At 36.9% G+C, this 24,026-nt stretch overlaps 1 protein-coding gene across 2 annotated transcripts in view; it reads left to right on the forward strand.

Annotated features, from left to right (window-relative positions):
- The window catches only part of LOC150080687 (plexin-A2-like), a 1,379,917-nt gene that overhangs the window by 1,139,341 nt on the left and 216,550 nt on the right, over positions 1–24,026 (forward strand). For both annotated transcript variants that reach the window (XM_090381876.1, XM_090381877.1), the window contains 2 exons: positions 770–847; positions 8,444–8,510. In XM_090381876.1, coding sequence (XP_090238002.1) covers positions 770–847; positions 8,444–8,510 — 145 coding nt within the window. The remainder of the gene's footprint in view (positions 1–769; positions 848–8,443; positions 8,511–24,026) is intronic.

Raw genomic sequence — 24,026 nt, forward strand, 5'->3', positions numbered from 1 at the left:
ATTCATGTTTCAAAATACTAATGCTTGAAATGTGCTGTAGTGATGTTATTAAAGAAATATATTAAACAAAAATAATTGCCATGCCAATATAAACTTAGCTATAATTGGTCATGTTTAAGTGAAATCTTTCTATTATTAATATAAGTTAAAATTCATATGTTAAAAAATAATACTTTAATATTTCATTAAGTTCTTATAAAAACTGCATTTACAATTTAGTTTTAATTTTATGTTGAACAAAACAACAACAGTAATTAATCTCTGCTAAAGTGGATAATTACTGGAGGATCCACTTAAAAAGTTTTGGGTACCACTACCTTATAGTATTGTTCAGCTGCTTTTACGGAAATAAAGTGTAAGGGGATTGTAAGAATTAGAAGAAATGACCAAATATTTAAAGACCAGTTTTCATTTCATTACTGATTCTTTTATTCCTGTTGCAGATAATTTAATGTTTAAACTAAGTTTATGCAAAACCAAATATTGCTAAACAATAATGCTCAAAAAAAAAAAAAGAGAGAGAGAAAGGTTGTGGATGCTCTTGGATTAGTTAATATAGTGTTGATTAAACGTTGTGGAACATTGTAACGACAAGTTAGCAGCCGCTGAATTTTGAATGCACTTAAGAATAAATTATAAATATCAGTGAATTATTCTTCAGGTATAATTATTCAATAAATAGGAAAAATAAAAATAATAGTTCCTTGTATGTTCTTGGATAGCAAGAAAGCAGAATTTTTAAAATCCTGCATTTATTTTATCTGGTTAGTATACTGAAGACGCTGGTTGCTGAGTTGATAGAAAAATGCATAGAAGGCAAAAGTCATCCTAAGCTACTGCTAAGGAGGTAAGTTGATACCAGATTCAACTAATATAGTACTGATTTGAGAAAAAATATATTAACCTTGTTTACACACATAATCATTACATTTTTTATGATAGTTTTGAAATTCAAAAATAGGAATGTGATATTTATGGAGGAGGTTTTCAAATTCTATAAATATGAGAGAGAGAGAGATTTAACTAAAGGCAAATTACTGCACTTTGTATATTTCTTAGTTCAATATTGGCACAACTTTGTATATTTCTTAGTTCATTATTTAGCAGGCCTCCGTAGCCGAGTGGTCAGGAGCGGGAGTGCAGTAGCACACGCTCCTTGAGTAGACCGGGGTTCAAGCCCCTGACTGCTAAATACGGTCGATCTGCCAACCTGCACTGGACCAGCGTGGCAGATTGTGGTCCATTTCCCTCAGCATGAATTGTTGAGGAGGCTTCCATCCTTCAGTGGATTGATAATGGCTGCAGTTTTGCCCCATTTCAACTAATTCATTTCACGCAGTTCATGGAACATACAATTTTTTTCAATTCTCAAATAAATCGCAAAACATTTGCCTACTGTTCTAATGGTGCATACGTATTGAGAAGACAGGAGATACTTATTGACATTGGACTTAAATTTCTTAGATTGTCACTCTCATGAAATGCATGAGAAAGAAGGTTGTTCCAAAGATCAGAAGTACAAAGGATAAGTGAAAAAAAAAAAAAAAAAAAAGGTTAATTTAACTGTGAATGGACAGTGATTTCATGGAGTTCATATTTGAATTAGTTTCATAGAGGAGGTGGAATTACTGATATTAATTCAGAATTCTGTGGACTCCTTAAGCTGACTACTGTCTTTTGGATAGAGCATGCGAGTTTGAAAAGTGCTTGAGATACCACTCCAGAAGTATGAATTCCTTAATTGTATAATTAAGCAGCTGTTCAAGAGAAAAGTAATGCTGACTTTTTATTTTTATTTATTTATTTTATTTATTATTATTATTTATTTTTTTTTTTATTTATTTTTTTTGTGAAAAATAAATCAGGACTTATTTTTTCTCCCCACTGGAATATTATATGCAGATCAGCATTTATCATTAGAATTTATCATTAAACTAGCACAGTGATACAAAGAAGAAAATATTATGTATCTACTATCAACAAATAAATTAAAAATAAGTAAACAAGTAATGAATAAATAATAAAATGTCCCTTAGTTTTGTATTTTGTATACTTCTGAATCTTTATCTAATCCCTCTTTAGATCCACATAAGTTCTTTGGCTCTAAGTTCTTAGTGGTATTTTGTTTTGGTAGTTGAGTATTCTTGAAATGCAGTTTCAAGAATAAAAGCAAAATTTGCCTTAATTTGAATCTGTCTTATGTTTGTATTATCAAAGAAATACAAAAAAGAGAAAAAAATGTACCCTTTTTTTTAAGATCTCTCACAAAATGGTGGTGCACCACCTTGTGTGCATTTGTGCTTCCCATTATGAGTATTTTCTGTCAGTTCTGTTCTATCTTTTTCATTTTTATTTTTAATTTAGTCTTTTCCCAATTTTGAGCTTGTTTTATAGTTTTACTCTACTTGCTTTTCAGTTTGCTTATCTGTTTGGCTTTATTTAGTGTTTTTGTTTTCTCTTTCTCTCTGAGTTGTTTCATGTTTCACAAGATGCCTTCAGTATTAAAGTGTGTGGTTCTCATCTATTAGTCTTTCTCACTCATATAGGGTCATATACACTGCCAACACGTTTACTTTCTCACATGCAGGCTGCATCAGCCCCGGGTGCCAAGCGATTTCTGCTTGGCACCCAGGGCTGATGCAGAATTCAAAAACCGTTTTGTTGATTTTATTTGTATATCAGAGTAGCACTTTCACTTTACAAGAATTAGGCAAATGCCCAGAAAGGGAACCTACCTTTCTGTTTCTTCTTTCTTCTTCTTTACTTATATAAATTCTAGAAGGAAGGGGATGAATCAGGTTGGTCCACTTGATATCCAACGTTCGACTGTTGATGATCCTGCTCAGATAGCTGACAAACTGAACTTGCATCTACATTCACACATCAGTGTAAATACACCATAGACAACTCTTAAACAAAAAAACTGCGATAGTGGTGTAAAAAGGGCATCATTTTATCTGTATCTCATATTTTGCACCTCTTCACGAGTTGCCATGTATTTCACTAACTCAAATGAATAATGCTACACTAAAAGAGAAGACTATTGTTACTTATTCTCAGTGGGCACCAACACCCAGACGGCACTGTTTCAAGGTTAGTTGGCCTCTTCTCAGTGGGTGGGCAGGTACCCTGGTATTGCAGACAAGACAATCTAGTTGTGAAGATAATCTCACAATATGAGAGATGCCAAAAGGTGTAGATGATATGATGCCTTGCTGCATTTAGTTTGACTTAAACATTCACACATCAGGAATTCTGTAGGGAACTCAAGGACAGAAGCTTATTGAACTTTAACAGGGAGCGTAATGATTTTGTAATAACTGAGGGGAAGAAATTGTTGAAGCTAAATATAAGAAAGGTACCTGGGATGAATGGGATTTATCCGTTTATATTAAAGGAGGTGGCAAAGGACTTAAGCAAACCTTTAGCCATAATTATGATGCCATCCTCGGACTCAGGGAAGATCCCCACGGACTGAAGATATGCAAATGTACACCCAATTCACAAAGGGAGATCAAAGGATGACATAAGTAATTACAGACCTGTTAGTTAACTTCTGTACTGGAGAAAATAATGGACTCACTGGTTAAAGAAGCATTGCAAGATCATCTAGACACAACTGCAGTAATAATTCAGACACATCATGGGTTTGTTAAGGGGAAGGCTTGTCTGACCATTTGATTGGATACTATGATGTGGTCACAAAGGAACTAAATGCAAAACATAATTTTGATATCATATACTTGGATTTTAGGAAAGCTTTTGTACTGTTGCACATGAAAGACTACTGTACAAATCGGAGCAGTATGGCATTAAGGGCGAGCTGCTACAAGGAAATATACAAAACAACAATGGGCCTAACACTGTTCCCCAGGGTACAGTGTTAGGCCCATTGTTGTTTTGTATATTTATCAATGATATTGATGAAGGTATATCAGACTTAATGTCCAAGTTTGCAAATGATACAAAAGTTGGCAGGGTGTTTAAAGACAGCAATGACAGTATGCTTCTGCAATAGGATCTAGAAAAGTTGGGCAGATGGGCTGAGAAGTGACAAATGCAGAGTACTGCATATGGGTAGAAGTAACCCCAGAGAAATGTACCAATTGTGTGGTACTATGTTCAGGGTGGTAGAGAATGAAAAGACCTAGGGGTAATTGTGCAGTCAGATATGAAGCATTGTGCAGACCCTATGACCTGCTCTGGCAGTGCAGACAGGCTGCCAGAGCAGGTCATAGGGTCTTGTCAATGAAAGATAAGAATTATGCTATAGGGAGGAGTAGATGATTATCCCTTTGTACGAAGCAGTGGTCAGGCCATTCCTTGATTACTGCGTACAGGTCTGGAGGCCTCATTTTAGAAAGAATGTAGAGTTGCTAGAACGAGTACAGTGAAGGGCAACAAGATTTGTGAGGGGAATAAAGAGGTGCTTACCAAGAAAGGCTTAAATTCTGAAATTGCAGCATCTGGAGACTAGGCACCTGGGAGGTGATCTAATTGAGGTGTAAAAAGTCTTGAATGGGTTGAGCAGGCTCAATGCTGATGGGATTCTTTGTCTTGCCCAGATTATGAACCTGAGGGGGGCATAAATTCAAATTGAGAAAGGACGGTTATTGAATAGATGTGCAGAAATTTTGCTTTAGCCAGGGGATAATTGATTGTTGGAACAAACTTCTCTATCTGTCGTGGTAGTTGATAGCTTAAATAAATTCAAGGAAGAACTGGACAAACTTTTAGAGTTAATTCTTGTGTGAAATAATTTTTTTTTTTTTTGGCTGATGCAGTATAAGCTTGTTTTCTTGCATCATATGCCTCTACTAATGCTATAGCAGCTTTAAAGGTCTGGAATGCTCGGATTGTACTGGCAGTTATAAATTATATTACATCCATACGAAATCTTATTACTGTTTCAGAAAGCAGCTTTTTTTTTTTTTTTTAATGGAAAATTTCAAAATGTATTAAAATTCTAAGAATTCCAGATTGAGGTTTAATCGTATGATGTTCTTTTTCTTATTTGAATAGTATATGTTGATTAGTGTTTCTGCCACATGTGCTGGGAGGATAAAACAGCAGAAACAAGAAATACTATTTGCAGTAAGAAAACCTCCAGATTTGTTTCATTTGGAGGAACTTCAGATTTCTTAAAATCAACAGACACTGTATATAACATTGCCATTTTTACCCTGCCAATGGTTTGTCTATAGAACAGAATTTTAAGTAGCGTTTGAAGTAATCAAATATGAAATATATAGTCACAATGTAGAAATAGAGAAACGTAAAAAATTGGTTTCAAGCAGATGGTTACTCGAAAATAATCGCGTTTAGTGGTAAATACTAATACTATAACCGTTGATTATAACATGTACTACCGCGAGGAGGGAGGAAGTACATGTTAGGTACAAAGCACAGATACCCACTTAAAATAAAATCTGTAAATCATCCTCCAGATGGCATAAGTGCTCGCCAAGAAATAATCCACCCCCCTCCATATATACACACGCAAAAAAAAACAAAAAAAAACGCGTGTGTACCTTGTATGCAAGAAAAATGTTTTATTTTATGTGAAAACGTCCTTGGCTTGGAAGAAGTTAGCGAAATCCAAGTCAATAGCCTAATTAGCCATTTGATTGTAGCCATTTGTTTAATAGTATTACGTCGCAAGCAGCTTTCTGCAGTTACTACCGCAATAAGTATGATTGCAACAATACAAATATTTGTCATATGACTGCAACAATTTCTTTTTTCGTCTCGCATTTTCGTTACATTCCATTGTTAGGCGCCGCTATAGATGTTTTCATATGAAAAAGGAAATATACATATTAACATATCGCGAGATGTGTTTCTTAATTTAATAGGATTCACTGAAAACAGATATTAAATAATTAAAATGATATTTAATTAGCATCGGAAAGAAATCCTTTATATATTCTTTCAGAAACTACAACACTGCACAGCAGTCATCACATAGTAGTCCGTTGGCTGGTTGAGTTTGACCAACGAATAGATATGTCTGGGACCTCGCTTCATGACCTTATTACAATAAGCCAATCAACTGAAAACTGCAGAAGAATGTACACGTCTAAAATAGTATCAAATAGTAAGCCAAAAACAAATTGGCAGTCTTCATTTTCAATTTTCTGTCTTGGCAGTCTTTATTTTCTGGATATTGGAAATTTTTCCAATATCCATAGATATTTCCGTGAATAAAATCATCCCTGTATGCCTATATAAATATGCGACTGAGTAGCATCGAAGAGTGGGCAAATCGGAATACAGAATTCAACTATTCCGAAATTGAAAACTCAGATATTCGGGGCTGTAGAGCTTTATAAAGATAAATGGAAAGGAGACTGATAACGCGACACTCGAAAATCGGTTGTGCCACTTTGTACACCTTCGGAGACAACGAGACCAGCTACGGTATCCTAGCAGAATGTTGTGCATGGAAACGAGGTGTAAACAAACCTCAATACATTATTATTATTGTATATAGTTGAAAATATACTTCGCGGACAGAGACGAAAATCGTTCGCACATGCGCATTATTTGTAACCATTTCTGTCATTAAAAAAAGAAAAGAAAAGACACGCAGCGAATATGCTCTTACGTATATCACATCTGGAAGTACATTCTTAGGAGAAATTTTCTGCTCGATAATAACTTGGGTGTTTACTGTGCCTGACACTGTTTGTTATCGTGTTCCTAAGTTTATCCTATCCAATAATGAAGCTGCTCTTAGACGCAATGCAGAAAGAAAATTAAAATAATACAGTGGATCCTGTAACGCCCGTAAATCATGTGAGCTTGTAACGCCTCCTATGCCCTCTTTCCAAAAGTGATATGGAAATGCCTATGAAGCTACTCGTTGAGAAGGTCATTTTCACATTAATATCTATGGGTCGTCTTGAAAATAAAAGAAAGAAAACAAAATGACCAACTCTATTAATACGTTCTTGTCATGAGAAGTGGGGTTCCCCAAGGATCAGTATTAGGACCACTGTTGTTTTTAATTTTCATAAACGACATTGATGAAGGGATAGAGGGCGTGATGTCTAAATTTGCAGATGATGTTAAAATTGGTAGAGTAGTTAATGATCACTGTCAAGCTGAGCTTCTTCAGAGAGACCTAGATAGACTTCAAGAATGGTCAGAAAAATGGCAGCTGTGCTTTAATCCAACAAAGTGTAAGGTATTACACCTGGGAAACAGTAATCCCAAAATAACTTATTCACTTGGTGGAGTTCAACTAAACCCAGTACTGGAGGAAAGGGACTTGGGTGTTACGATACGCTCAGACATGAAATTCTCTGAGCATTGTAAACAGGTTGCAAGGAAGGCCCATGGTGTCCTATCGATGATCTATCGAACTTTTGCAAGTAGAGATAGGGACGTGATAATCCCATTATATAAGGCCTATGTTAGACCACACTTGGAATACTGTGTTCAAGTATGGAGACCGCACCTAAAGAAAGACATCGAGCTTCTTGAAAGGGTGCAAAGAAGGGTAACTCGCCTGGTGAGATCGGCAAAAGGGCGTCCTTATGAAGAAAGACTTCGAATATGTGGGTTGCAGAGTTTGGAAACTAGACACCTTAGAGGAGATTTGATTGAGGTGTTTAAGGCTCTGAGAGGCATCAGTAAAATGAATGAGGACAAAATTTTCAAGATTATAAATGATGCTAGAACTAGGGGACATAAATTCAAGTTACGCGGGGAAATGTTTAGATTGGACTGCAGGAAGTTTTATTTTAGCCAGCGAGTTATAAATTACTGGAATAAGTTGCCTTCATGGGTGGTAGAGGCCGACAGTTTGGGGAAATTCAAAGGTCATCTGGATAGTACTTTCGGGTAAGGGAAGCGCATATGATGATAGGATTAATTTCCTTTTTATTTAATTTTTAATTTCATTTTATTATTTTTATTTATTTATTAATTATTATTATTTATTTATTTATTTAATTTTTGTTTTTATCATTGTTTTGTTCGGATTTTTTTTTTTTTTTTTTTTTTTTTTGGCTGGTGCAGCATAAGCCATAGGCTTTCTTGCACCATACGGCCGTTACTAATACTAATAATGGAAATTTAGACCGTAGTCATTAATGTGCAATTTCAGCTTACCACTTATAATATAGCACTTTATTCTTGGTTTATACTGCAGAAATTGGTGTGTGGGGGGCCCTTATTTTTTTATTTTTTATTTACTGGAGAAAACTTTCTAGACAAACCCCAAGGACATATCCCATTATTTTTCATAAAATACATTCCTTGAAGTTCATTGTTGCTCCACATTTTTACTGTTTATTGGAGCTGTTGAACAATACTATGAAAACTACACTTATATATCAGTTACTACATGGGATTTTTTTTTTTTTCTCTGCTTAATTTTTAAACTATAAAAGATTTGGTTTTATATTTTATTAATGCTTTTTTAATTAATCCTTAGGACAGAATCAGTAGCAGAAAAGATGCTTTCATCATGGTTTACTTTTCTTCTTTACAAGTTTCTCAGGGTAAGAAATACAACCTTGGATTTATGTTAGGTCAGTTTGACTGTGATATTTTTAATTGAAATATATATATATAAGGTGTTCCATAACATCTCATAGTGAAATATATGTTTAATTAAACTTGAAATATATTGTAACTAAAACAGATGTACAAAGTGATAACTCAAACTGAATTGAAATATACAGTGATTAGTAATTGTAATTATCAGAATTGAAAAGATGAATCTCACTGAATTTAAGTATTAAAATCATTTAATTCACTACAGCAGAGATGGACACCCTTAAATAGAGCTGTTGATGCTACATAAGTTCAGCTGTATTAAGGCCTTCCAGAAAGATTAAAAGCTGTCTTAATATGGCTCAGCTTTTAAAATATTATGGTGCCCCCTCTCCTACAAAATGTGAAACTATAAAAAAAAAAAAAACAATATTAAGACAGAAAATATGTTTTTATCATTTTAAATAACAATTCTATTAAATTTTTGATTTAAAATAGCTTCTTTCTGATTGCAAAAGTCTTGATTAAGTCATCAAAAGTTATTCGACAAAATCCGATACACTTCAGTACAAAGTAGGTGTCCACTTGCAAAGTAGAGCAAGTGAAGCAAGTCTGTCCTGATATATTGTTGTTATCTGAGGGGTTTTTTCATTCTTCTTAGCTGAGAAAAAGAACATTCTGCCAGGGGTGTTCCTAGGGTATGTGGCACCCGGGCGCCAATTGAAAGTTGCTCCTCCTCCTCCCTTTAAAATTTTCTTCATATGTGCATGTTTCAGGTTTTCAGGCGCCCCTTGTATGTTGCTGCCCAGGTGCAGTGCACCCCTGGCACCCTCGGGATGGCCTTCTCCTGCTTTCTGCAGAGCAGTTAATAATCATCAATTTAAAAAAAATACATAGAGCAATCTCTAAGTTTGTAAATACACATTGTATTCCATCTTTCAATATTAAGTCACGAAGATCAGTGTGACTTAATTTCTTTTTTCCTGTATTATACTTTGTACGTATATATAACAGTGAAATTGCCATAGTTCTCCAGAAAGATCCTGTTCAAGTCAATCGCATAAAATTCAACTAGATATTGGGAATCTTTTAAATATTGTTCATCAAACATGTTCACATTTAAACAGGAATGTTTACTTGACACTTCTTTGTACACTTCACCTCTTCGTTTCATATGTGCTTCAAGTGCATCAGTTAAAATATTGAAAGTAGATATGTGAAACCTGTCTCTGGAATTTAAATGTTTCTAAATCTTTTTTCATCATTGTCTTGTTTTTTTCTGATTCACTTTTGGGATTTGGCTTTTTAAAATCACTATCAGGCAAGATTTTTTTTGATTTGGCTTCAGATCATTCAAAATCATTCTCAGTGTGTGCATGTAATCTGCTAATGATTGGTAGAGATCAATTTGTGCGTCTTTAAATCCAGTTCTTCTTCTTAGAGAGCTTAAGTTGTTCAGTGAAATCTTTGTAAAATTTCATTCCAGAAAATCAACATAAATACAAACTCCAACTCTTGCATCTTGTTTGCAATGTTTTCTGCCTCTTATTTGGTTTTTCCTTTTTGTGATGGCACCTCCGTAGCCAGGTGGGCAGGAGCAGCAGTGCATAGCACACGCTTCTTGATTAGACCGGGGTTCGAGCCCGTGACCACCAAATACGGAGGATGCGGAAAGGTCAGGGAATGACCGCCACATATCTCCGGAGCAATATGGCCTTAGTTGCTAATGCTCCTAAAAACCAAATAACAACAACAACAATCCTTTTTGTGGCTGGTCTTCAGCTAAGCTGTCTAAAGCAGCCTTTCTCAAAGTCCACACTGGTGGACTGCAAATTTTATTACTAAATAAATATTTGTTCTGGTCACTTCATGTTAAGCGCTGGTTATGTTTGGCGCGTTTACATTTGTGTCATGTGCCCGACAGGTTTCGGGTGGACCGAGTTGCAAGGAAAAGTAAGTAAGAGCAATATGTGTGTGTCAAGATAAAGTAAGAGCAATGTGTGTGTCAAGATAAAGTAAGAGCAACGTGTGTGTCAAGACAAAGTAAGAGCAATATGGCACCTACGTAGCCAGGTGGGCAGGAGCAGCAGTGCATCACACATGCTTCTTGATTAGACCGGGGTTCGAGCCCGTGCCCACCAAATACGGAGGATGTGGAAAGGTCAGGGAATGACCACCGCATATCCCCGGAGCAATGTGGCCTTAGTTGCTAATGCTCCTAAAAAAAAAAAAAAAAACAAATAACAAACAAGAGCAATATATGTGAAAATGGAACTATGGCAGAAAGGCCTCGACAAACAAGACGTTGAGAGTTTTACTACGCTGAATGATTTCTTGATGACGTCTGGTGAAAAAATTTCTGATATGATCATCAAAGACTTGAAAGAGCACTTACGATGCTTTTGCAACTAGTTCAAAAAATATTTTCCAGAACCAGAAACAGGATTTGAGTGGATCAGTAATCCTTTACATGCATGGAATACATGAAACGTCGAGGGGAAGCTTTCGTCAAAAGAGATAGACAATCTCTTTTGACGAAAGAGATAGACAATCTTGTCTAACTAGCTTCAGATATGTCAGTTCGTATTTAGGGAAAAAAGTTTGATGAACTTTTGGTTCCATGTACAGTCGGAATATCCTGGACTCACCAACATAGCACTGAAGTACTTCCTGCCATTCCCATCATCTTATAACTGCAAAGTTGGTTTTTCAACACTTGTGAGTCTGAAAACAAAGAACAGAAATCGGCTAAACGTGGAGCCAGATATGAGATTAAAACTCTCCAGCTTGGAACCAGTTATACCTTTACTGGTTTCTGAAAGTAAGCAGTGCCATTCTTTGCATTAATCCCCTTCCTTCTAGAGTTTAAATAAGTAAAGAACTCTTTGCCATTTTTCTTTGCATCCTTTGCCAAAGATTTCTCATAATCTGCCTTCGCCTGCCTAACTTCCTTTGTGACTTGGTTACAGACCAGCTTATATGTATCATAGGCTTCTGTGTCACCTGGTATTTTATATGCATCCCATGCATTTTTTTCTTCTCTGCCACATGTCTCATTATTTCATCTGGCATCCATTTAGTCCTAAACCTTGAACAATATTTCTTAGTTGGTATGAAAAGCCTAGTAGCTTCCAAGATTAATTCTTGAATGCTTCCCATTTTGATTTTGCTGTTGGTAATATTATAAGTTGGTCCCACATATAGATTTAAATACTGTCTCGGACCACCCTAATCACCTTTACAAAAGCATAAACTATTCCCTTTACTGCTGATGGTAGTTACCTCTTTGAGTAAATCCCACTTGAGCACACTGTGATCACTGCCACCTAGAGGTTCCTTTATCTGCAGATTCTTAATGCATGAAGAATCACTACTGATAATCAGATCAAGAGTATTACTCCCTCTAGTTGTCTCCCAAACATGCTGCTGTAGAAAAGAACCATCCAATGAATCCACAAAAGCCTTGCTAGTGTGTGTGTGTGTGTGTGTGTGTGTGTGTGTGTGTGTGTGTGTGTGTGTGTGTGTGTGTGTGTGTGTGTGTGTGTGTGACCAACCCACAAATTCCAGTCAATATCTGGGAAATTAAAATCCCCCATTATAAGACACTCTGATTTACTGGCCCACGCTGTTTCTCTGTATAGCTGTTTATTATACTCATCAGAGTCATTAGGCCTATAACACACTCCTACTCTCAATTTTGATTTAGCATTAGCATTAGTAGAGGCATTTGATGCAAAAAAGCAAACTTATGCAGCATCAGCCAAAAAAAAAAAAAAAAAAACCACTTCCACTTCACCATTCTGTTCGTTCAAAATACCTGTCCAGCTGTGCCTTAAACTTATTTAGGCTATCAACCTCCACCACAAGGGATGGAAGTCTGTTCCACCAACCAACCACCCGCTGGCTAAAGGCAAATTTCCGCACGTCTATCCTACATCTGTCCTTCCTCAATTTGAATTTATGCCCTCTCAGGTGATTTTTCTGAGCTAGAGGAAGAATCCCATCAGCATTGAGCATGCTTAAACCATTCAAGGCTTTATACACCTCTATCAGATCACCTCGCTGGTGCCTAGTCTCCAGACACTGTAATTTGCAAAACTTAAGCCTTTCTTCGTAAGAGCACCCCTTTGTTCCATTCACTAATCTTGTTGCCCTTCTCTGTACTCGTTCCAGCAGCTCTACATCCTTCTTGAAATGAGGCCTCCAGACCTGTATACAGTACTCTAGGTGTGGCCTGACTATTGCCTTATACAATGGAATAATCACCTCCTTATCCCTGCTGGAAAAATTCCTGTATATCATTGACAATACTCCATGAGCTACTCTTGCAGCCCGTCTGCACTGCTCAGAGAACTTCATATCTGCCTGCACAACCACCCCCAAATCCCTTTCATTCTCTACCACTGTCAGTGTAGTACCACAGAGTTGATACGTTGCTCTGGGGTTGCTGTTTCCCATGTGTAGTACTTTACATTTGTCAATGTTAAACTTCATTTGCCACCTCTCAGCCCATCTGCTCAACCTTTCCAGATCCTGTTGCAGCAGCATAGTGTCAGTAGTGTCCTTGACAACCCTGCCAACCTTTGTATCGTCTGCAAACTTCGACATTAAGCTTGATATACCATCATCAATATCATTTATAAATACAGAAAACAATAATGGACCCAACACTGAGCCCTGAGGGACTCCACTAATAACATTAGTCCACGATGAGCAGTGTCCATTGATTACCACTCTCTGTCTTCTCCCCCTCAACCACCCCTTTATCCATAGCAGCAATTTGCCTCCAATGTCACACTGCTCCAATTTGTGTAGCAGTCTTCCATGTGCAACAGTATCAAAAGCCTTTCTAAGATCCAAGTATATAATATCAAAGTTATTCCCTGCATCCAGTTCTTTTGTGACTGCATCATAGTATCCAATCAAGTTGGTCAGGCAAAATTTCCCAGTGCTTATGTCACACCAAACTGACTCGACACTGCAATGTCCAACCATGTCGCCTGGCTGTACCTCCTTGGATTTTATGTGTTTCTTAACTAATAGCATAACTCCTCCTCCCTTCCTATCCTGTCTATCCTTCCTGTACACATTGTACTCCTCAAATTCCAGTTCTGCATTCCTTATATCTGTGTGACACCACATCTCTGATATTCCAACATCTGCCTTTGATGTTTTGACCAACACCTCAAATTCATGAAATTTATTTACCAGACTCCTCACATTGGTGTACAGGCAAGTATACATGCACCTGTTCCTGGAATCCCTTGTACCTTGTTTTGCAGGCTGCTGCTCACAATAGAAGCAGTGCAAGAATCACTTTCACCTCTGCCAGCAGTTACTGTTAATCCATTAGTCCAAGTATACCCCGCTAAGCTAGCAGTTTTTTGACCCACCTAACGTTGCCTCGATAGCATCAGCAAATATTCTTGAACCCCTTCTATTTAAGTGTATCCCATCCCTGTAGAAGCAATCTCTCCTGTTAACAAGTACAGACCATGCTGAGAAAAACTCTACCCCATGAGCCCTGCACAGTCTCTCCAGGGCCGAATTGATTGACAAAGCTCTCATCATATACTCCCTCCTATTGTATCTGGGCAGAATTGCAGACACTTTAAATTCAACCCTAACTCATGGCTTTTTGTATTTTTTTTTCCAACATTGATCTACTAAAAATGGATCAGACTGAGCCACAAATTCTAACAGTCCAAAAAAACTTCCATTTTGTAATGATCAATGTCTCATTGGATCCCAGAAAGGCAGACCACATTCACTAAAGTTCCAATCACAGTTACAAAAGCTGCAAAACATGTTGCCAGTATTCATGTTCGCCTTGATTTGTTCTTCCAATTTTTGTCTCATAACCAAAACCCTGTCTTCGACTTAAATTTGTCAACATCAAATCTCTGTGAGTTCTGCTTTTTTTTTTCTTTTTTTTTTTTTTTTTTCATTTATGGTTACATATCTTGGAAACTAAGCATCTCGGAGGGGATATAATCAAGATGCATAAGTTACTGGAAAAAGAGGGGAAATGAATGGAGATGGAATTTTCAAATTGAATGAGTGGCAAAAACAAGGAAGAATAAACAGGAACCATTGGGGGAACTAATAGACTAGAGCTAAGGAGGTTTATGTTTTGATTAGCATTTTGTCGACCACCAGAATAAATTTCCTTCCTAGTGTGGTTGAGATTGGCATTCAGTGAAATCAGTACCTTCTAGTATTGGAAAGAGTGATATGAGAGATAAAGGTTATAATGGATAGACATTTCTTTGGCTGACAGCTAAAGCCTAGCTTCCTTACATGATTTGACCTTTATAAACCAAAAGTCACAATACAGACATTCAAATGATATTTCTAAAAATGCTTGACATCTCAAAACACCAAAAAATGAAATTCCAACACTTAAAATGCTTCAAAAATTGTAATTTCAACCCCATTTAATTTGCCACACAGCTTATCAGAATACTAACTAGTTAAATTTCTGACAGTTATATAAAATGGATAATAATCGGTTAATATGCCAGCCAGTTGGTACACAGCAAGCGTTTATTCTGACTCAACTTATTTATAAATAAATAGAAGTCCTGAGGACCTCCCACTTCTTATCTTCTGAAGAAAAGTATATTTTCTGGCAACCTGGCACTGTGAATCATGATAACCTTGAATGCAACACCAAATGAGTATCATCCTTATTGTATATCTGTAGTTATATAAAAAGGTACTAAAAAGAACCATGGCAAATACTTGACATATCTGGTGGTCAGAAATAGTAATAAGAAGAATAAAAGGGGCATGATTAGCTCAGTGGTTATGATGCCAGACCACCAATATCATAGATGCCAGGCTCGAATCCCACCACAAAAAAAAAAAAAAGTTGCTTCATCAGACTTACTTTCCCCAAGGTTGAAGTGTCGACTGAGGCAGAGAGTGGTGCCATCTGGTGTCGCTTCCATAACTACCACCCACAATTGGATGCAAAAGCCAAAACTAAAACAGATCCACTTCAATAGCTGGATGAAGATTAGATGTAGAAATATTCAACATATTGCATCAAGTGTGGCACAAGATAGTCACTTGTGTTCGGGCCTTAGGTAGAGGGGTCAATTTGAAAAGTCGGGGACAGTATCCCACAGACAACAATGGAGTGAGGTGCTGTCTCCTATATGGCTACTACAACTGAAGGGCAAGACTACCCACCCCAACCATATGGAAGTGCTTCCTACACAACTCCTCTAGTGACCACCCAGGAAGGAATAAGAAGAAGCCAACTCCTGATGTGGACTATCAAACTGAATACATTCATCATGTGAGCATACTACAAAGTAACAAAGCTAGAGACAAACGTGACAATGTACATGATGAAACTGCACGCTAAGTTTTTTGAATTGTTCCCAACTGTTCAGGTCACTGAACAGAGAATAACAGACCAGAGATTGACTATAATCAAGAAGAACCTGATAGCTCCTGCAATCTTAGAAAAAACCACAAGATGCGCAACCAACAACAATGAATATGGACACAACAGAACCAGAACTGGAGGAGGAAGAACTGGAACTACAACCTGGAGCAGCCGAAGTGGAAACAGACAAGATGGAAATTGCAATATCCAAAATAGAAGAAGAGTGGAAGAAAGCCCTAGCAGAATTCAAGGGTGTGAACCCAACAAAGACCCACACCTTACCAAAGCACAGACCCAACAGAATCTTGTGGCAAGTCACAGACAACCTCAACAGGTGAATAATACCAGATTATCTCAATAACAATGAAGTAACACTAAACACCATCTATACAGCCATTTACTGTGCTGTTGCAGCAGCCACCAGGATGAACGAAAAGGAAACCAGAGAACAACACACAGCGCAAAGACGATGGATCACCAGCCTAGAAAAGAAGGCTACAGCAGAAGATAGCTAACTGACCCAGCACAAATGGGGTAAGAAGCTGATCAGAAAAGTGAAGGTTGAGAACATCATGACCAGACCAGACTGATACCTATCAAACAAGGAAACTTCCAGGGAGATGCCCTGAGTCCACTGTGGTTCTGTCAACCAACTGTCCTCCATGCTGAATAACAGCAAGTATGAAAAACCTTTACACCCTCTCTCTCACTTGAGGTACATGGATGACAGCAAACTATGCTGCAACTGAGATTGAACTCCAACTTCTCCAGATCACCAAAGAGTTCAGCACTGACATCAGGATGCAGTTTGGCCTAGACAAATGCAAGACCCGTGGATTACATAAAGGATGGCTAGTCGGACAAGACTACCAGCTGAAGACCGGTGAAAAGATTGAAGCCACAACAATGGGAGAAACTTATAAATATCTAGGGATGATGCAGGCCTACCAGTTAGAACACAAGGATATCAAGGCCTGCATGACTGAGAAATACCATCAGAGACTGAGAAGCCTGCTAAAATCAAAGCTGAATGGTGAAAACATGATAAACTCTTATGCAGTCTCACTACTAACGTACTCCTTCGGAATCGTAGATTGGACCAACCGAGCTGTAGGAGATTATGAGATCAACCAGGATAATGATAACCAAGAGCCGCCAACACCACCTGAAGTTGGTCATTGAGAGCTGATCATACCCGATAAAGAAGGAAAGAGAGGATTGACTGTCGTCATTGTACAAGGGAAGAAAGCAATTAAGAACCTGCAGGATTACTTCCAGGAAAACACAGCACCCATCTAACAGGCCATAAGAAAGATAGGCAAATGGCATTCAACTTCAACAAAGAGACCCCACTAACACAGACAGAAGAAACAGAATGATGGGCAAAGAAGGCTAACACTGCAGTGGCCTCCATCAGGACTACATAGATAAAATGGCTTCCAACTCTTGGCTCAAGAAAGGAAAGCTCTTCCCGAGACTGAAGGAATTATGCTTTCTATCCAAGATCAGATAATCAATACTAGGAACTATGGGAAAGACAACACCAAGGATCCCGGAGTGACAGGTGGCACATGTTGTCAATGCTACCTGCCCCTAGAAACAATCTAGCACGTCACCACAGGATGCAGGGTTAATCTCAGACAGAGTACACTCACAGACACAACCAGGTTGCCAGGATAAAACATCAGAAGCTATATGCAAAAATATCAGCTGAAAGTTTACCATGTTACAAGTACAAGCCTCAGGCCATACTAAAGACTTCTACCTATAAACTATACTGGGACCATGCCATAATAATGGACAAGACAATCCCACACAACATACTAGACATAACCCTCATTGACAGGAAGGAAATGGCTACCTACCTGATTGACATAGCAGTGCACAACACCAGCATCCTCCAGAAAAAATGCAAGGAAAAGATCAGGTGGTCAAAGATATGTGGAATAAGTAATCACCATCCCAATCACCATGTCAACCACTGGCATGGTGCCAGAGAGTCTCTATAAAAACTTAAGCAATAGACATTCCAGAGAACACTTATATGAAACTCCACAAAACCACAATCCTGAACAGCTGCAGAATAGTAAGAGTTCCTTGACCAACAGTAATAATAATAATAATAATAATAATAATAACAACAACAACCAGATGCAACCAACCACCCCATGCCCTTCGTACCAGTACCTGTCATGGGGCAAAAAAAAAAAAAAAAACCCATAAAGGAGAAATTTTTTTTATATAATGATAATAATGGAATAAAGTATTTATTTATCGCTATTAATTACAATGACCAAACTCATCATGGACTTTAAAATCCATATCAAATCATTAAACATTTCAAAGGTACAGAATTGGGTATTTATAAAAATTATCATTCCATCCATAAAAAATAATGGGGTGGGGGGACAAGAAAGAAATATCAAAATTCAATTTGGAGTTGTCGCCTTATTACTTGTGAAACTTGTCCAGCTCCATCAGAAATGAAGCCGACCTGGCTAGCTGAGTGGGTAAAGTGCCTGCCTGGCAACCCAAAGGTCACAGGTTCGAATCCCGCCTCGGGCTTGGATCAAAGTAAAACCTTGGGAGGTGCATTATGGCCACAGAAGCCAACAACTACCAAAAAAAAAAAAAAATATCAGAAATGAATTTTTTTTTTTTTTATGTTTAATAATACATACCTTTTAGATAACATCAGTGCAGTCTGTTAATGCTTTACACAAAGGCCAAAAAAAAAAAAGTACAAACCTTTATTCGGTATTGAATTCAGCTGGCTTTGTTTCAAATAACAGCAAGTGTGTGGCACAGCATGGATTCTATAAGATGTTCTAGTGCATTTTAGTCTAATTGTAACCATTCTTCCAGCAAAATATCATGCCTAACTGTGACAAAGTTGAAGTAAGAGGACTTTGTTGCCGAATAGCATGCTCTCTCTCTCTCTCTCTCCAGCATATCCCACACATTCCCAAAGATTTCAGATCAAGTGAATGTGGGGCCAGGGAAGATGATGGATATTCTTGTCATGTTCTGAGATGTTCTCCGAACCATTCTTGCAAGATTCTGGCACAATACTCTATTGCACTGTCATATATAAAGTGGCCATCACCTTTGAGATAAAAGTATAATATTGCAGCATGTAGTAGATGTGATACAAAATTCAGGTACTCCCTGGATGACATTCTCCCTTCCACCAGTATCAACAGAACCCAGTCCATGCCAGCAAAACATCCCCAATACCACAATGCCACCTCCAGATGCTTGATTTGTCTTACCAGGTGAATTTCTTCCCCTGTCCACTCACAACGTTCTTGACACCACTGTAAGTGGATTTTTCTGTTTTTCTCTGAAACAAGTGGCTTCTGAAGAGGCAGGTGACTGTCTCTTCAGAAGCCACACTGCACGTCCTATTTTTCCATACAGTCCTCCTTAGAGTATGACGGTTCTGTCTTGAAGTATTGTTTTTCTGCCATATTGATGCCTTTGATATATGGACGAACCACTTGCTTTCCAATCATTAAAAACCTTTGAGATGGATGCTTTTGAGCCATGTATGTTTTTTGTTTCTTGAATCGTAGCTCCTGCTAAATGCTAAACCCACAGTAACACCTTTTTCTTTCAAAGTCTGATAATTCACATATTTTCCCCATTCTTGCTTCAGATTACTGCAGTCAAACTTCCTGTGCAGTCTTTATGGTCAGAGGCAACACATCACTCCACAACACAGTTTTCTTTGCATCTGTTTGTATTTATTTGCATTTCTTCTATCTGTGACTGTCTTAATACAAAGGTTGGTTGTCAGTAATTTAAACTAAACCTCTATTTTAGCTGCATCGTGATTCCATGATCTATTCAGAAGATGTTGTAAGATTGAAATCTGTTTCAATATCATTTAGCTCACTTTGTTTAAAATGTTAGTTCAGATAAAATTTTCATGCTGGGAAAAGCCATTCTTTCGACATGCATTACATTCAAAATGTGATGATGAAATCATATTAAAGATTTCTGGTGGAGCAGTTATAGGAAGATGGATTCAATGTTGAATGGTAGATTCAGATATAAAATGTCCTTTTTATTTTAAGAAAATTAGTAATCATCTCTATAGCTTGTTTATGCCACCTTAAAAAAATCAAAAGGCACAGAACTTTTTCTTGCATTTACTCCGCTTCATCAATCAAACTAAGTTTTCCACAAAGTGCATTCCCCTCATATTGTGGAACATGTCACCATGAGTTACCATGTTATTATTGTATCAACACTTCTTTAAAAAAAAATAAAAAGCACTGTTCTAGTCACTGGTGTCTGTTTTCCTTCACAGACCCCAGTTACTTTAGATGTCTGTTCCTCTTAGTCAAAGTCATTACAACTGAAACATTACTGTAAATGTACTAATTTTTGCTTTACTTATATTAACGAGAGCTAATTTAATTTGTTAATACTATGTAACTGAGGAAGATGCCAGATTATAAATAGAACATTTGTTTGAAAGAAGTGCATTACCTGGACATTTCATGATATAGGAGTTTATCAATTATCAATTTTGTGAGTATTGGCATGGCACACCCAGGGTCCTGAGCTGGATATCATCATTCTTCTTTTTCTTGGTGGTTCCTTTCTACTTTTCTCTCTCTCTCTCTCTCAGGGTAACTCAGGAATTTTTTTTGGCTAGTGCTGCATAAGCCTCAGGCTTCCTTGCACCATATGGCTAATAATAATAATAATCTCCATCAAGATCGCATAGATAAAATTGCTTCCAATTGCTCACAAAGCGGGACATTCTTCCCCCAAAACCGAAGGATTCATGCTCGCCTTCCAAGACTAGGCAATCAACACCAGAAACTATAGAAAATACATCGCCAAGGAGCCCAGAGTGTCCAATGACACATGTCAACAATTCCACCTGGCCTCAAAAACACGGGCGCCTCCGTAGCCAGGTGGGAAGGAGCAGCAGTGCGTAGCACACGCTTCTTGATTAGACTGGGGTTCGAGCCCGTCACCACCAAATACGGAGGATGCGGAAATGTCAGGGAATGACCACTGCATTTCCCGGAGCAATATGGCCTCAGTTGCTAATGCTCCTAAAAAAAAACCAAATAACGAATAACCTCAAAAACAATCCAACACATCACCGTTGTATGCAAGATGATCGCCCAGACTGAGTACACTCATAGACACGACCAGGTAGCCAGGATAATACATCAAAGCTAGCAAGGAAATACCAGTTGATCGAAGAAGGTGTACTATACTACAAGTAGAAACCCTGTACGAACGTCAAGTAGAAACCCAGTAGAACGGCACTAGAGACCCCCAACCCACAAGCTGTACTGGGACTGCACCATAATAACGGATAAGACAATCCCGCACAACTGACCAGACGTAACCCTTGTGGACAAGAAGGAAAAGGCTACCTATCTGATTGACATAGCGGTACTCACCACTTCGGCAACCTGCCGAAAACCCATGTAAAAAATCAGGAAGTACATGAACCTAAGACAGGAGATCAAAAAGATGTGGCATATGCAACAAGTAACCACAGTCCCAATCATCGTGTCAACCACCGGTATTGTACCAAAGTCTAGCGGCAATAGGTCTCCCAGCGAACATCTATGAGGTACTCCGAAAAGTCGCAATCCTAAACACCTGTAGGATAGTCAGAGAGTTCCTCGACCAACAGTAACACCAGACATAACAACAACCCTTGGTAGCAATACCTGTCGTGAGGTGGAACCTCCAATCAGGGAGAAATAATATAGGAGCAACAATAATAATAATAATCTGCTGGAAAAAATACATTAATATACAAAATAGCGCAAGTAGTTTTACACTATTTTTTAAAATAGTACAATGTTTTTAAATAATTTGATGCTTTAAGCTTTATGAATTATTTTTATTAATTTAATATTTTTATATATTTTATATCTTTATTTGACGTAAAAAACTTTTTGAAAAAAACCCTGTTTCCTCTGTCTGTTCTTTTCCAAAAAGCATTCATTTCTTTGAATTATGTTGAAAACATTCATTTCATTAAATTACTTTAAAATGTAATTAAAAATAATTTAATTTAATAATTTAACATAATTTAATTTCATTATGTAATTTAAAAAAATTCTGCAAATGATTTCTTGATTTCAATTAAAGAATACAGCAACAGGAATACAGCGAAGAATCCATCCCCTTTAATCTAATTCTATTTATGGAGTATATCTTCTGATATACCGGAAGACTGAAAAAGTGGAATAATTGTACCTATACACAAAAAAGAAGAAAATTGTCAGAATTATAGACCCATTACCCTTTTAAACCATATATATAAAATATTCATAAGGATCATATAAAATAGGATACTTAAAATATATGAAGAAATAATAGGGGAAGAACAAGCATGATTTAGAAAAGGCAGGTCAACAATAGACCAAATTTTTATGCTAAACATCATTGCAGACAAATATTGGAACCAGAAGAAACCTCTTTATCTGTGCTTCTTTGATTTCAAGCAGTAATTTTACTCTGTAAACAGAGAATATTTAATGAAACAACTTTTGTAGTAATTATTTACAAACCCATGTTTGTAAATAATTACTACAAAAATACAAATGCAATTGTAAAATTCAATAACCTTAAACAGATAAATTTGAAGTAGACAAAGGAGTTATACAGCGATGTCCTTTATCCCCATATCTACCTAGAGGAATAATGAAATCAATTGAAGAAAAAAGATGCACAATAATAAACGTTAAAAATTTAAACCACATAAAATATGCAGATGATGTGATATTAACAGAAACCAAAGAACGACTCAAAGAAATTTTAACAAACATCAATAAAATAAGCAACGGTTATTGAATAAATATCAATATAAATAAATCGAAAGTAATGCAAATCAGAAAGAATATAGAAGACATAAACATCTAAAATCAACAGATAGAACAAGTACAAAAATTCTGGAAACTTAAGTAATATTGACTAAAATAATCACAGACTAAACATCGGATGGACAAATATGAACAGACTCAAAAACATATGGAAGAGCAACAAATAGTCTAATAGTCTAAAAATTAAACTCTATGAAAAAGTCATCATCATATCCACAACAACTTACTGATCAGAAATATAGAGAATAAATAAGAAAGAAAGGCCAAAGATAATGGCATTTGAAATAAAATGCCTAAGGAAAATTAATAAAACAAATTGGAGGGAACACAAAACTAATGATGAACAAGTAGGAAAAGATCTAAATTTCGAATCAGCATAATAGAACTAATCTACAAAATATAGCTTCAGTGGTTGGGACATGTGAATCGGATGAAACAACAGAGGCTGCCTAATTTAGTATAGACAGGAAGAATTGGAGATAAGAGACCACCAGGAAGACCCAAAAGCAAATGCCTCCAATATCTAAAGGAGAACACAGGCTTTCAGGGCTACTGACAAATGATGAGAGATTCAAGAGGCCAACAACAATGGAAGTATATATCGAAATAGGGACTCAGCCCTGTGCCAAATGGAAGAGTGGTGATGAAGATCCTCACTCATGCAGAAAATCTGTTCTCTTCTGACTTGAATAAAGCATTTGTTTGTTTGTTTGTTTTAAATGTTATGCCAGCATTTAAAAATACAAATATAGCTCTTCAATCCAACATATTTCACATTCATATACTGCAGTCATTAATCTTAGATATATTGAAATATTTATGTATAAATTAATTACACCAACAGTTTTTAAATGTTCCACTTCCGTTTTGAAAGTTGATTACAATAGTAGACTAAACCAGAAGAATGTTTCTGACTTAGTGATAGGCATTTATACTTCCAAGGTCATGGAGACACCGAAACAAGATGTGAGGAACCTGTTCTTTTGATTGGTGACGAAGTACTTTATTGCTACGTGTGACTATATGTGTAAAAGTTCTCATTTAAAATTTTCGTATGAATGCTTCATTCATCAATCAGTGCATCATTTTAAAATTTGAAATTATTGACAAGTTTCCAGTTCTTGGCATTGTTAAAGATAAAGAAATAGATGAAGCAATAGATGTTTTGCAGCATCAGTTCTCTCAGGTTCACTGTAAGAATCTACCAGAAGCTATTATGAAAGAAGAAAAAAATGATGCACAGTGGTCCTTGC

The sequence above is a fragment of the Mastigoproctus giganteus genome, chromosome 9 (genome assembly GCF_048544385.1).
Source record: "Mastigoproctus giganteus isolate SK-2022 chromosome 9, ASM4854438v1, whole genome shotgun sequence".
In the NCBI taxonomy this organism is placed as follows: domain Eukaryota; kingdom Metazoa; phylum Arthropoda; class Arachnida; order Uropygi; family Thelyphonidae; genus Mastigoproctus; species Mastigoproctus giganteus.